Source organism: Nomascus leucogenys, chromosome 24 (assembly GCF_006542625.1).
Source record: "Nomascus leucogenys isolate Asia chromosome 24, Asia_NLE_v1, whole genome shotgun sequence".
Taxonomy (NCBI): domain Eukaryota; kingdom Metazoa; phylum Chordata; class Mammalia; order Primates; family Hylobatidae; genus Nomascus; species Nomascus leucogenys.
Window position 1 is genome coordinate 2,799,676 of NC_044404.1, and position 14,684 is coordinate 2,814,359.

At 50.9% G+C, this 14,684-nt stretch overlaps 1 protein-coding gene across 4 annotated transcripts in view; it reads right to left on the reverse strand.

Annotated features, from left to right (window-relative positions):
* Nucleotides 1–3,792: 3,792 nt before the first annotated feature.
* The window catches only part of GNB1 (G protein subunit beta 1), a 107,110-nt gene continuing 96,218 nt past the window's right edge, over nucleotides 3,793–14,684 (reverse strand). For all 4 annotated transcript variants that reach the window (XM_030805135.1, XM_030805132.1, XM_030805133.1 and 1 more), the window contains 5 exons: nucleotides 11,801–11,867; nucleotides 8,933–9,134; nucleotides 7,577–7,793; nucleotides 5,829–5,944; nucleotides 3,793–5,560 (listed from right to left, as the gene is read on the reverse strand). In XM_030805135.1, the coding sequence (XP_030660995.1) occupies nucleotides 5,838–5,944; nucleotides 7,577–7,793; nucleotides 8,933–9,134; nucleotides 11,801–11,867 (593 nt within the window). In that variant the 3' untranslated portion in view covers nucleotides 3,793–5,560; nucleotides 5,829–5,837. The remainder of the gene's footprint in view (nucleotides 5,561–5,828; nucleotides 5,945–7,576; nucleotides 7,794–8,932; nucleotides 9,135–11,800; nucleotides 11,868–14,684) is intronic.

A 14,684-nucleotide genomic window follows, 5' to 3' on the forward strand; every position in this document is an offset into this window, starting at 1 on the left:
GGCAACCTCTCCCCCAGGACGCCAGCCATGTGCCAGGCACACTGAGGATTCAACAGTGGAAACCAAAGTCCATCAGGTGTTCACCTTCTAGTGGGGCAGATGGGCAAGAAGCAGAATTGGTGGGGGCAGGCAGGGGTTGGGGTACAGTTTTGACCAAGGTACTCAGGGACAAGTGTTTATCAGGCAGAGGCAGCAGCAAGGCCCAGGACCATGAGGTGGTGAGAGCCTAGGGTGGGCAGGGATCATCAACGGTAACCACCTGGCAGGACTGGGACTCCCTGCGTCCTCACAAGATCCTTACCAAGCAGCCTGTTTTTTTTTTTTTTTTTTTTTTTTTTTTTAGTGTAGTGGCATGATCTCAGCTCACTGCAAGCTCCGCCTCCGGGGTTCAAGCGATTCTCCTGACTCAGCCTCCAGAGTAGCTGGAATTACAGGCGCACACCACTGAACCCGGCTCATTTTTTGTATTTTTAGCAGAGACGGGGTTTCATCATGTTGGCCAGGCTGGTCTTCAACTCCTGATCTCAGGCAATCCGTCCACCTCGGCTTCCCAAAGTGTTGGGATTACAGGCGTGAGCCACAGCGCCCGGCCACAGCCTGGTACGTTTATTGTCCACATTTTTAACGCGGGAGCCAGAGGCACAGAGAGGCCAAGTAACTTGCTCAAGGTCACCCAGCGAGGAAAGGGAGCTGGGGGGTGGGAATAGGGGACAGGGCGAGGCCAGAGAGTAGTGGGAGGGGCCGGGGCGGCCTTTCCCGGGAGGCCTCGGTTGTGGGCCGGCCCTTCTATTGGCCCCAGTCACTCAGGCTCCCAGGGCCGGCTGGGGGCGGGGCGCCGCGCCAGGCCGCTGAAGTGTCCCCGTTACGCGTGGGCAGAGCGCGCCTCCCCGCGCATCCTGCTGAGGGCCAGCCTCTGCTAGGTGCGTGACACGGAGGGGACAGAATGGAAACCTTCTGCTCAAGTGTGAACGTGCGTGCCACGTGCTACAGTAAAATTGAGGTGGGGAACCTCCATCCTTGGGACATGGAGCACAGGGCCGCGCCGCTTGGTCAAAGGAGGTCCGAGGCCCTGCAGGAACAGCCCACAGCCGGAGCAAGCTGCAGGTCACTCCACTGCCTGTGTCCACCTGCGACAGGTGCGCCCGCGCATGCGGGGCTGAGCCAGGTGACCCGGACACAGGAAGCGCGCCAGGGGCCCCCACACCGCGGGGCTGCTGGCGACAAAGGGCGCTGCTCCTGCAGTGGCTGGGCTGATGCAATCTACAGTTTGAAAATGATTGCAGGTCACTCAGCCAGTGTGGAATTATCCTCCTCTTTCCACACTGCCTTAGTCAGTGCCGCTGTCCACGTGCACGTTGTTGGCGCCCGTTTTCATTTCCTGTTTTGCTAAGAAAGTGGGGCAGTGGCCTCCGTGCTCGCCAAAGGACAGGCAGGCCGCCCGAGGGAGGGGCCCCCCCTCAGCTCTGGCTCTTCCAGGCCAAAGCCAAGGGGAACGGGCACCAGAGGGTCCCAGGTCCCACATGCCAGCTCCGTCAGTCTGCTGGGTGCCAGGCTAGGACACAGAAGCCAACAGGAATCCCCAAAGGGAGGAAGTGGAGTTGGGGGTGTGGCAGCCCTGCTGAGATGCTCGGCCTTTACTCTGGGCAGGGACCAAGATAGGCCACTGCAGGCCGGCGCCCTGCCTCCCGGCTGCTGGATCCCCTCCCTCCCAGGAACTGCCAGCAGGGAAAGAGCCTCAGGTACTCTCTGCATTTAATTTTTAATTTTTTTTTTCTTTTGACGCCTCCAAGACAAGTTCAACTCTCTAGCGATTTTAAATGGGGTTTTTGTAAGACAGCTGGCAGGGTTAGGGCTTGCAAAGAACTTGCATGTCTATGAAGAACTGATTTATTTCAGGGAAAAGTGGGGGATGATGAAGCAGGCAAGCCCACCCCATTCAGCCTGCCAATCACACCCACTTCAGCAGCCTAAAACAGTACCAGGTCGCCCCACCAGGGAGACAGTGCCATACTGTCACTTGCAATGGTGGCAGATGGGCACCCTTGGTTGCGTCAGAAACACACCCAGCACCCTGCCTGGAGCAACAAAGGTGGCTGGGCCCTGCTCCGTGAATCCCAAGTGCCCTATGGGAGCCTCTCCTCCCAGGGACTGCCAGCCTAGAGGAGGGGCTGCTGGGCTTTCTGGTGCTCAGGGGAGGAGGGGGCCTACAGGTACTTTCTGCTGAGAGCCTTCTTCACTTACTAGGAAAAAGTTTGGCTGGGCGTGGTGGCTCAGCCTGTAATCCCAGCACTTTGGGAGGCTGAGGAGGGCGGATAACAAGGTCAGGAAATCGAGACCAGCCTGGCTAACACGGTGAAACCCCGTCTCTACTAAAAATTAGCTGGGTGTGGTGGCAGGCACCTGTAGACCCAGCTACTCAGGAGGCTGAGCCAGAAGAATGGCGTGAACCCAGGAGGCGGAGCTTGCAGTGAGCCAAGATCGTGCCACTGCACTCCAGCCTGGGCGACAGAGCGAGACTCCATCTCAAAAAACAAAAAAAAAAAACAAAAAATTAGCCAGGCATCTAGGCCAGGCGCGGTGGCTCACACCTGTAATCCCAGCACTTTGGGAGGCTGAGGTGGGTGGATCACGAGGTCAAGAGATCGAGACCATCCTGGCCAACAGGTGAAACCCTGTCTCTACTAAAAATACAAAAAATTAGCTGGGCATGGTAGCAGGTGCCTGTAATCCCAGCTACTTAGGAGGCTGAGGCAGGAGAATCGCTTGAACCTGGGAGGGGGAGTTTGCAGTGAGCTGAGATCCTGCCATTGCACTCCAGCCTGGGCAAAAAAGAGCAAAACTCTGTCTCAAAAAAAAAAAAAAATTAGCGGGGTGTCGTGGTACGCGCCTGTAATCCCAGCTACTTGGGAGGCTGAGGCAGAATCACTTGAACCCAGAAGGCAGAAGTTGCAGTGAGCTGAGATAGCGCCACTGCACTCCAGCCTGGGCCACAGAGCGAGACTCCACCTCAAGGAAGAAAAAAAAAAAAGTTTCAGCTGCTGGAGCCACGGGAATTAAAGTTACCTTTTTTTTTTTTTTTTTTAGAGGGAGTCCTTGCTCTCTCATCCAGGCTGCAGTACAGTGGTGCAATCTTGGCTCACTGCAAACTCTGCCTTCCCAGGTTCATGCCATTCTCCTGCCTCAGCCTCCAGAGTAGCTGGGATTACAGGCGTGTGCCACCATGCCCAGCTAATTTTGTATTGCCTATTTAAGATTTTTAAAAAATCACCAGTTTGGAAAGCAGGGAAGTGGATGGTTCCGGAGCCTAGGAGCGGCTATGTGGGACATATGCAGTCGTGGTTTTCCACACTACCATGGCCAGTACTCATTTTTTTCTTACTAGATGCAGTTCTTTATATTCAGACCAAGAGGAACACTCAGTTCAGTCCCAAGGAAAGCTAGTCTCTGGAGTAACATCCTCAGACATTCTAAGGGAGGGAAACGGCAGAGGAGAAAGGCAAGGCAGCCGCCTGTGGAGACTCCCACGGTGCTGTGGGCAAGGCCTATGCCTGGGGAGGGCTCTAGGGAATGGCAGGTGGACCTCCCTGCTCTGCTGGCCTGTGAGGTGGACCTTCCCAGGAACCCCTCCGAGAAGCCAATGTGCCACTCATAGATTCTATGACGTGGTGGCGGCCACGGCACTGCCTGGCATGAGCAGACCCGTCAGACCTCACAGCAACAGGGACAGCCTAGGGAAGTGGGCGTGTCACAAACTGGAAATGGACCCGTAAATAATCACCACACCAAAGTCCCTCATGTCAAACTGCTTTATTACATCTTAAATAACAGTACAGTTTAATATAGTATCTATCTTGCATCCAGCTTCCTTGCAGTACACTGACTTTAAAATTAAATACAAAAGGTGGAAAGGGGTAAGGGTGCAGAGAGCTCTACAGAGTTGTTGGACGGAAAGAGAAAGAAGGGGTTTCATTTGTATTCTCTTTGCCAGATCCAGGCCTACCGCAAGGTCACAGCACAGTTTTGTATAGAATGTTGCAGAAAACAGGATGGAGAAGCCACTACTGCTGCTATGAAGGAGTGCGGGGGGCGGGGCGGGGGGGTCCCACAGAACCTGCTTTCCAAACGCTGCTGCTGAACACTGGCCTTGAAATGAACACCAGGACAATCTGTGTGTGATGGGAATGAGCCACCTCAGACGCGGAGGGCCCTGAAGAATCCATATAGGAGGGCAGGCTCTTCACTCCCTCTCCCTCCCTCTCTCCCTCCCCACCCTCAGAATCCAACAGCAGTCGTTTGCAACAGAACTTTTTTTTTTTTTTTTTTAAGAAATAAAGAAAACAGTGACTTATCCCACTACCCAAGCGTGTAGAGCCGCGCGCTGTACTGCTTCCGATATGTGCCACAGAGCAGCAACGAGAAGTGGACAGAGCCGCAATGGTTACAACTGTAAGAGGTTATTTCTTAAAAGAAAAAGAACACCTAAGGACTGAGTCCTATATGCACTTTTGAGCATTTCTACAGCATGCGATTCTAAGAGTAAACCCACCCAATATGGCAAACAATCAAAATTTTTAAAATTTAACTTAGAAAGTCTGAGATCATTATTTTCAAAACATTGATTTGTACATTGTTTCATACACGAATAATTGACTGACTATCCAAGCACAGGACAGGCATCTCTCTTGAAAACAGAGGTTCCTCCTAGTTGGGGGTGGGGTAGTGTTAGGCTATTATAAACTTCCCTCCAACTTCACAAAGGAAACCCAAAGTGAGATTAAAAACTCAACTGAGAAGACAGACAGGATGGGTCAGGAGGAACATGGTGCTGGATCTGAGCTCACTTTTCAGCAAAGGTGAAGGATTCTCTGATCACGCATTTGAGACCGTCCCCGCATGTGCTTGGCCCCATGGCTTCTGAACATGTTCTTTTCTATGCCATGTTTGTGTGCAACAATGATCTGTGACACTAGACAGAAAATTAAAAACCAGGGACTGAATTTACATCATTGACAACGTCAGAGAGGCTGCCCTAGACTCTCTGGTTTTGATTAACTGTTGAACACAAAGGAATACATTTTAAAAAGGAAATATGAATGCTTCCAAAATCTTGCTACAAACATGACTGAAATTTGGACACGATGACCAGATGAACAAAGCCCTCAGCGTGTTTTGCGTGAATGCCACAAAACAGGGTCACTGGTCTAAAATTCAAATAAACTAGTGGAGAGGTGTGTCTGTCTGACAATTACACTCAAGTTTACCTTCTGGTTAACATTTTTATTATATATTTCCTTTTAAAATTCATTCAAGACAAAAAAAAAACAAAGACGATGGCCCCGGAAGGAATGCACAATTTGTTTTAGTTTACAGCACAGAGATCCTTCTCTTAATGGGAATTGTGCTCTTGGTTTCAGCAATAAGTGAAGGAAAAAAGATCTTGCCCTTTTGAAGTTCTGAGGGGAGGCGTAGGGTGTCCACGTTAGTACGGTTGGATAGGATATGCTTTCATGGTAACGCGTCCAAGTTGGAATGGTCTTCCAGTCTCCATGGCATCCACATGCTGTTTTAAACAGAGTTTAAAGAAATGTGAAAAGAGGCAGAGAATCTAAGTGCAGACGCACAGTCAGGTCACTGCTCTTCCCACCACTGCATGCGTGTCTGCAGCTGAGGGCACGTGACTTCAGCTTTCTGTAAACGTTTCCCACAACACAATTCCAAATCAATGCTACATCAACATTTATCTAGAAACCGTTAATGACAACTTCACACGTTCTATGAGAAACACGCACAGTTCTCCTCAGAGAAGGGCATTTGGGCTGCTGCATTACCTACTGGCGTTAGTTCCAGATCTTGAGGAAGCTATCCCAGGACCCTGTCGCCACAGCCATGCCATCGTCAGTCACACCCAGGCAGCTGACGCGGTTGTCATGCCCAGCCAAGACACCTGGGAGCAAACAACAGCAGAATCACACCAAAGCCCAGAGGCATTGATCTCACCTGTGTGCCATGTTGTGACGAGGGCGGATGGTGCATCTCTCATGGGACAAGACCCAGAGTCTCCCATGGCCAGGAAGGGAGGGAAAGTTGCATCCACGTGGGGAATTAAACTGCAGCATATGGCCAGCCTTGTTAAAATTCAAAGGCATGCACACACACGCAATCAATAATAAATCCAGAGCCCCTGGCATTGACTTCTCAGCACTCACTTATAAAACTTAAAAAAAGAAGCAAAGGCCACTATAAAAAAAATCAAAACATCATGAGGTGCAGTGGCTCAGGCCTGTAATCCCAGCACTTAGGAAGGCTGAGGCAGGCAGATCATGAGGTCAGGACTTTGAGATCAGCCTGGCCAATATGGTGAAACCCCGTTCCTACTAAAAATACAAAAACTAGCAGGGCGTGGTGGTGCGGGCCGTAGTCCCAGCTACTCGGGAGGCTGGGGTAGGAGAATAATTTGAACCCGGGAGGCGGAGCTTGCAGTGAGCCGAGATCGTGCCAGTGCTCTCCAGCCTGTGCGACAGAGTGAGACTCCATCTCAAAAAAAAAAAAAAATTTCAAAACCATCCCAATCTCAAAGCAATCTATAACACAGGAGCTTAGAGGCATGAGCTGTTTTTCCTTCGTCTGTGATCCCTAGAGCCCAGCACAAGGCACAGAACACAGGAGTAGCGATGGTGGCTGAGACCACTGGCACTGTCACTGTCACATGGTGAGGGAGCCTTCTGTCAACACTCCCAATAACCTTGGCTTGAATCATCACCAGCCAGAAGCTCCACTTCCTCCCAGGGGGATCTGAAGGCCCATTTCAGCCACCCTCCTCCACCTCCTGCAGCCACCACACAGCTGAGCACAGGGGCCAGCGTGTGCTCTGCCAAGGCCTGGGCTAGCTTCCACCGCCCTACAACAGCACTGTGACTGTGAGACTTGGCCGGAAATGCCTCCACTTTGGTCCCCCCAGGCTGGGGAGAAAAAGAAGGGTGTTTAACCAGGAGGTGGAAGCGGCACCCATCCGGAAGCAGGAAGCCCCAGTAAGGGCCAAGACCTGGAGTCATACTCCCTTCTTCTGTCCTCCCAGGTACTGAGACGAATGAATCTAAGTCTGTTAAGTGTCAACAGTTCTCAAATTCAAATGCCCAAATGACCATTTTTAGTAAGGAAGCCTCATCTTTTGTACATCTAGTATTTTAATACACCTGGCAATAACACGCTTGCCTTTGATATGTTAACTGTAATGGCACCCAGAGGTGTCCCTGCATGGAACTCCTCCCCCTGAAGCAGAGTTCAGAGAGGAAAGCATGGGGCTGGGCCTTGGAGCCTGCACAGCTGACCCTCTCCTGCCCACTGACCCTCCCCAGAGCCCTCCCCTGCGCACGTGGGAAGATCTGCTGGTGCTCCTCAGAGTCCACTTGCCTGGAGGGTCAGAGCTGGGCCATCAGTTTGCGACTATCACTCCTGCTATGCCATGCCACAGTCCCACCGATACTAAAACACTGCAGCTTATGCAACCACTCTGTGTTTGCCCTAAAGATACCACGTAAATGTCCAGAAGAGACAAAAAGGCCCCATGGCCACGTACCTGCCCGGTCGGCTTTGAGTGCGTCCCAGACGTTGCAGTTGAAGTCGTCGTACCCAGCAAGGAGGAGGCGCCCGCTCTTGGAGAAGGAGACAGAGGTGATCCCGCAGATGATGTTGTCATGGGAGTAAGTCATGAGCTCCTGGTCAGCACGAAGGTCAAACAGCCTGCAGGTGGCGTCATCTGAGCCAGTGGCAAATGCATTGCCATTTGGAAAGAACTGGAAAGAGAAAGCAAATCAAGACATCATGTAAACGCTCAGAAAGAAGCATTGGGAATATGGATTGCTCAATGGTAGGGCTGCAGAGAACACAGCAGGCAAAGAACAGCAAGACTGTGCTCTGGTAAGAACAGAGGGATGGGCTGGGTGCAGTGGCTCACACCTGTAATCCCAGTACTTTGGGAGGCTGAGGCGGGTGGATCACCTGAGATTGGGAGTTTGAGACCAGCCTGACCAACATAGAGAAACCCCGTCTCTATTAAGAATACAAAATTAGCTGGGCGTGGTGGCGTGTGCCTGTAATCCCAGCTACTCGAGAGGCTGAGGCAGGAGAATCGCTTGAAACCGGGAGGCGGCGGAGGTTGCGGTGAGCCAAGATTGCACCATTGCACTCCAGCCTGGGCAAAAAGAGCAAAACTCTGTCTCAAAAAAAAAAAAAAAAAAAAAAGGGGGGGGGGAGGGGGCAGGAACTACAGGGGACTGGGATGGGACGGGATTTGCACTGGGGGGGCACACAAACACTGTGATCTTGGACACTGTGATTACTGTCCCCAAAGAGTAGATGTATTCCAAAGGATAGTGAGAAAGTAGTCATCACTGACAGGTGTGCATGTTGCTGTAGCTGCCAGCCATCAGGGCTAATCTCATGGAGGAAGGATGGAAGCGGGCTGACCAAGGCAGTGGTCAGGACTGCAACAGAGCTCTATCCAACCAACAGATACGTCCTTCCAAATTTCCTCACAAGGCCAGGGGCTGGAAACACTGCCTAGCCATCCGCGTCCTAAACAGGAGGGCAGGTTCCCTGGTTAGCTGTGCCCCTGACCAGTAAGGCTCTGTAACCAGTAACTGGTGGCCTGAGTTATCTTACTGTCTTTCCCCTCCAGGATCCCAACCACTGCTCAGCTGTAGAGGCGGGAACGGGGACTGGCACAAAACAGACACCCTGTGAGTATCTGTGAGACAAGCGGTCAACACAGAGAAGTTTCCCATCGGGAGTTTTCTGTATCCCCATCTGTGGATGAGGTTGTATAAGGATCAGAAAGGAGAACATCTAATCCAGAAAAGTTTAAAATTGAGCAATCTGAACGGCTAGCAGAGACGGCAGAGGCCCCGACCCCACAACCTTCACCCAGACTCACGCAAATGGCATTGATGTCAGACTCGTGGCCAGTGAAGGTCTGCCGGCACATGCCTTCTCGCACATCCCAGAGTTTGGCTGAAGCATCACAAGCACCAGAGACGAACAGTCTGGTGTCAGGAGCAAGAGAAAGGCTCATGACATCTCCAGTGTGTCCGGTAAACGTGGTCGTCTGCTGGCCGGTCTCAATGTCCCACAGGGCACTGGAGCAGGAGCGAATGACAAGGGGACATCAGCCTCAACTTCTCGGGTGGCTAGTCATGTGACAGTCTGTCCTTCAAACCACCCAGGGCCACAGTAAGCCTCTGCACTGTTACTTTAAAAACGTAAATTGTTTAAAGACAAATTTAAATGTAATACAACTTTGGAAGGGAAACAAAGCAAAGCAAGCAAAATTATACAGAGATGAGCACAGGGCCTGGGCTTCAGAATGACGGGATCGCTACCTCAACTCAAATGCCAGCAAACGGAGCCGGGGGCACTTTCCAAGCAGCAACACTGAGGCTGTGCCTCTTCTTTGGTCATGGATGGACATGGAAGGGGTGGCAGAAAGCTATGTGGAGGCCCTGGATGGCGGAGGGGGATGCGACTCTATCTGTGGCTGCTCCCTCTGTGCCCTCCCTTGGCCTCCCCTCCACAGGGTCTTAGAAAAGGCGGGCAGGAGAAGGCCAATGCCAGGTAAACAAATGGCTCGCAGCAATTCTGAGGTCCTCCTGCCCTTTCCTGGAATCACAAACAGGAGAGCAGCTGAGTTCTCAGTGATCACACCTGGTATTCTTTTTTTTTTTTCTTTTTTTTGGGAGACTGAATTTCACTCTTGTTGCCCAGGCTGGAGTGCAATGGCACTTTCTTGGCTCACTACAACCTCCGCCTCCCGAGTTCAAGCGATTCTCCTGCCTCAGCCTCTCCAGTAGCTGGGATTACAGGCATGCACCACCATGCCCGGCTAATTTTTTTTGTATTTTTAGTAGAGATGGGGTTTCTCCATACTGGTCAGGCTAGTCTCGAACTCCCGACCTCAGGTGATCCGCCCGCCTCGGCCTCCCAAAGTGCTGGGATTACAGGCATGAGCCACCGCGCCCGGCCATACCTGGTATTCTGTCATGTTTCTGCTTAACAAGCTGTCAAAAGGTGAGACGCTGACAGAGCCCTGCACAGAGCAGAAGCCTGGCTTAGGTGTAAGGACAGCTCTGAGGGTCACATGCCCACCAACATACTATTCTCCTGTGCCTTGACCCATGGAAGGCAACACCAGAGAGCACTGTCCGTTCATGTCAGCCTCAGAGGAAAGCCTGGCTGGGCCTGGCAATGCAAATCCAATTAGCCAATCTCAACAGACACTGCACAGGGAGCCTCCTCTCTAGCGCCTGAGGGACTGACTGCAGAAGGGAAGATAGATACGTAAAAGAGTCTGAAAAAAAATGATTAATGAACAGAAGCGCTTTAAAAATATCTTCTAATAAATAAAGTCTTCTCAAGATTGACAATCTACGTGACAAATCTTTTGTAAATCTATGAAATTTATACAACGAGGACACCTTGTAATACCGCAGGTGCTTTGCTGACAAGTTGGTTAGGGGCCCATGTCTCGGTGAACCCCACCAACTGTGTGACTAGGGGTCGGTGCCCTGGGCTGGGCACAGCTCCTGCCACCAAATGAAATCATGCCTCAGAAGACCAGAAAAACTCACATGGCCAGCTGAAGTCTAAAATGACTCTCATAAAATAACTATCTGGACATTTAATTTAGTACTTTGATGCCACAAATGAAAAAATTCTAGCATTTAAGTGGGCTTCCGTTCACCTGTAAGGTGAAAACGCTAAAAATGAAGTCTGATGGAATCACTTGAATTGTGACGTCTGTTATTTTTAGTCTGTGCTCATTGTTCACAGTGACATGGTGCTATCAGAAAGGGACAATCAAAACCCACCCTACTGCCACCTATCATCACCTAAGGAGGTACAAATATATAGAGGGGAAAAAAAAAGAAGAGCAGGTACTTTGAGCCTGATTGTAGTTAAAATATCTATGTTGGCCAGGCATGGTGGCTCACGCCTGTAATCCCAGCACTTTCGGAGGCTGACGCAGGCGGATCACGAGGTCAACAGATAGAGACCATCCTGGCCAACATGGTGAAATCCCGTCTCTACTGAAAATACAAAAATTAGCTGGGTGTGGTGGCGTGCACCTGTAGTTCCCAGCTACTCGGGAGGCTGAGAGAGGATAATTGCTTGAACCCGGGAGGCGGAGGTTGCAATGAGCCGAGATCACGCCAGTGCACTCCAGCCTGGAGACAGAGAGAGACTCTGTCTCAAAAAAAAAAAAAAAAGAAAAATGTATACTTCAGTTCTTAGCTGCTGAAAATTAAACTTCGTAAATTTATTAGAAGTATAATGAGGCAGGGCATGGAGGCTCACGCCTGTAATCCCAGCACTTTGGGAGGCCAAGGTGGGCAGGTCACCTGAGGTCAGGAGTTCAGGACCAGCCTGACCAATGTGGTGAAACCTGGTCTCTACTAAAAATACAAAAATTAGTCAGGTGTGGTGGCGGGTGCCTGTAATCCCAGCTACTCAGGAGGATGAGGCAGGAGAATCATTTGAACCCGGCAGGCGGAGGTCGCAGAGCCAAGACTGAGCCATTGTACTCCAGCCTGGGTGACAAGAGCAAAACTCCATCTCAAAAAAAAAAAAAAAAAAAAAAGTATAATGAATTCACACATTGCTACTATGTGTTTTAAATCTTAAGGCCACTTAAATTACAGATGGCCTAGTATTATGTCAAGAACCTTATTTCCTCCATGTTCACAGAGGAATGTGCCAGGGGCTGTGGGGTTCTCAAGGCACTGCCTGCCCCGGGTCAGGTACTTACCATGTGGTGTCTCCAGAGCTGGTGACGATCTGATTGTCATCCAGGAATCGGCAGCAGGACAGGTAACCTGGCAAAGAACAGGCCTAAGTGATGAGCTGAATCCAGCAGGCCTTGCATCCAGCCTCATACATAGAGAAACACATCGGCCGGGTGGAAGCTCTATGTCTAAGGTAAGACCAGCACCGTGCTAGTGAACTTTTGTTCCCATCTGTGCACACAGCAGAAGGTCCACACGCACTGCTGGTGAGGGTGAGAGCCTGGTCAGGCAGGACAGCACGTCCCACAGGGACCCACAGCTCCGTGATGGGGGCAGGAGCAGAAACCACACCCATGAAACACACACATCTTTCATCTGCTTTAGTGTTTGACACATCAAAGGCTGGGGACCCCTCAGCTATTTACTCATTCAGGGGAAGCTGACTCCAGTGCCCAGGAGGGCGATCATCCAGACACCTGGAACACAGCCTTAACAAAACAGACACCTCCTGCTCTCTCTCCTACAGCCCATGCTCCAGTGGGGACAGAGCATGAGAATCACTGAAAGAGGACATTGGAAAGGGAGTGCTAGGGGAAGGAAGAGGACAAGGTAGCGGCCTCGCAAGATGGGAGCCAGGAGAGGAGGGAGGACAAGAGTGGACTCAGAGAAGGAGGATCCAAACAGAGGGTCCAGCCAGGGCAGGAGGCGGCGAGGCCACAGGGTCAGGGTGGCAAGGGCCCGCAGGTCATGGAAGGGATAACGAAGGCAACAGGAAAGCGGCATGGCAGCAACACTGCAGACACGGGGGTGCTCGTGAATACGTGTGGGTGGGTTTGTTTTCTTGGGGACAGCGGCTGTGACACCCACATCAGCGTGGGCACAATTCTGTGTCTCTGAGTATTCCCACCCACTCCCACTGGGAAGGAAGCATCAGAGGCTAGAGCAGGACACACCAAGATGCCCCGTCCTAAACAACTTTCAAAATGAGGAAAAGCACAACAAAAAATCAGTCTGCAATATCCATCCACACATGACTGGTCTCTACTAAAAACACAAAAATTAGTCAGGTGTGGTGGCGGGCACCTGTAATCCCAGCTACTTGGGAGGGTGAGGCAGGAGAATCATTTGAACCCAGCAGTTCAAGTTGTTAATGACTTTTGTTGACCATTATTTCTTTTGTATATTGATCACAGTTCTGGTATTTACTGTGGAACTAAAAGCATAGGGTCAACAAACCAGTTAGTGTGTGCCCAGGGTTGGTGACAGACTGGCTCTAATCTGAAGATTCAGGGGTCCCAGTGGCACTGGTGATTCTTGAGACACCTGTTTAGATTTGAGTGTTTACTGAAATGCCTTCCCCCCAACTACACCACAGGGAGTCATGTGACACTGTGTGAATCAGCAAACAACAAAAATAAAATGCACAAAAAGAAGAAACCCACTGAGGGTTTTAATGTAGAAAGCTTAAGATTACAGAGAAAACAAAGCATTTATATAACAAACATTATTATCACTATTTTTTTGAGATGGAGTCTCATGCTGTTGCCAGGCTGGAGTGCGGTGATGCGATCTCGGCTCACCGCAACCTCCACCTCCCAGGTCAAGCGATTCTCCTGCCTCAGCCTCCTGAGTAGCTGGAACAACAGATGCACGCCACCACACACAGCTATTTTTTTATATTTTTAGTACAGACGGGGTTTCACCATGTTGGTCAGGATGGTCTTGATCTCTTGACCTTGTGATCCACCTGCCTCGGCTTCCCAAAGTGCTAGGATTACAGGCGTGAGCCACCATGCTTGGCCAACAAACATTATTAAACTGGCTCTGACAGAAAAAAAAATGCATAGATGACAGAGCTCAAAATATCAACTATGTGCCTACGAGAGCACGCGTGGTCAAATACTTCCTGGAGGCCACACCACAGGGACACTAGGGACCACAAAGGTGAACCCAAGTCCAGCTCAGAGGAGGACAGCCCTGCATACCTGGCGCCCCTGTAGTGCCCTGCAGCTCGCTGTCATGCTCCGGGGTCTCCACCCGAGCCCTCCTCCACTGGCTTCCTGGTTCACACTCACCCTTGCTTCAGGGAAGCACCCCCACCCCGTCAGATGCCCATCCAGACCATGCCACCAAGCCTTGTAGCACTTAGCCTGTTTGAATGTGAGCACAGAAGGGCAGGAAAGAAGAGTCATGGAGACCTCAGCACAGCCTGCATCTCACACAGGGGACCAGACAGAGGCACTCCCAAGTTTACTGCATGAAAGAATCATGACCTTGGCTGGATGCGGCGGCTCACGACTGTAATCCCAGCACTTTGGGAGGCTGAGGTCAGGAGTTCAAGACCAGCCTGGCTAACATGGTGACACCCCGTCTCTACTAAAAATATAAAAATTAGCCAGCTGTGGTGGTGGGCGCTGGGTCTGTAATCCCAGCTACTCGAGAGGCTGAGGCAGGAGAATCACTTGAACCCAGGTAGCAGAGGTTGCAGTGAGCCAAGTTCATGCCGGTGCACTCCAGCCTGGGCAACAGAGTGAGACTCTGCCTCAAAAAAACAAAAAACAAAAAACATGACCTCATAGGTCTCAAAGACCTCATAGGTCTCAAGGACCTCTCTGTCCTACCCTGTGCGGGCTGTAGTGAAGCTACACAGAACCCATCAGCTTCTTACTCCAAGAATCAGAGAATGAACCCTAAAATCACAGCTCTCGCGCCGACAAAATGATGTGGACAAGCATCAGCTGATAGGAACTATGAAGGACAAGGGGAATGACCAAATGTATAAGCCACACGTGGCCTCTTACAATTTTGTGACTTTATGATGGTTTGAAAGACACACGCATTTCGTAGGAAAACCATGCTCCAAATACCCATACGATTATTCTATGTTTTCATTTTCAGGAGTGTCCA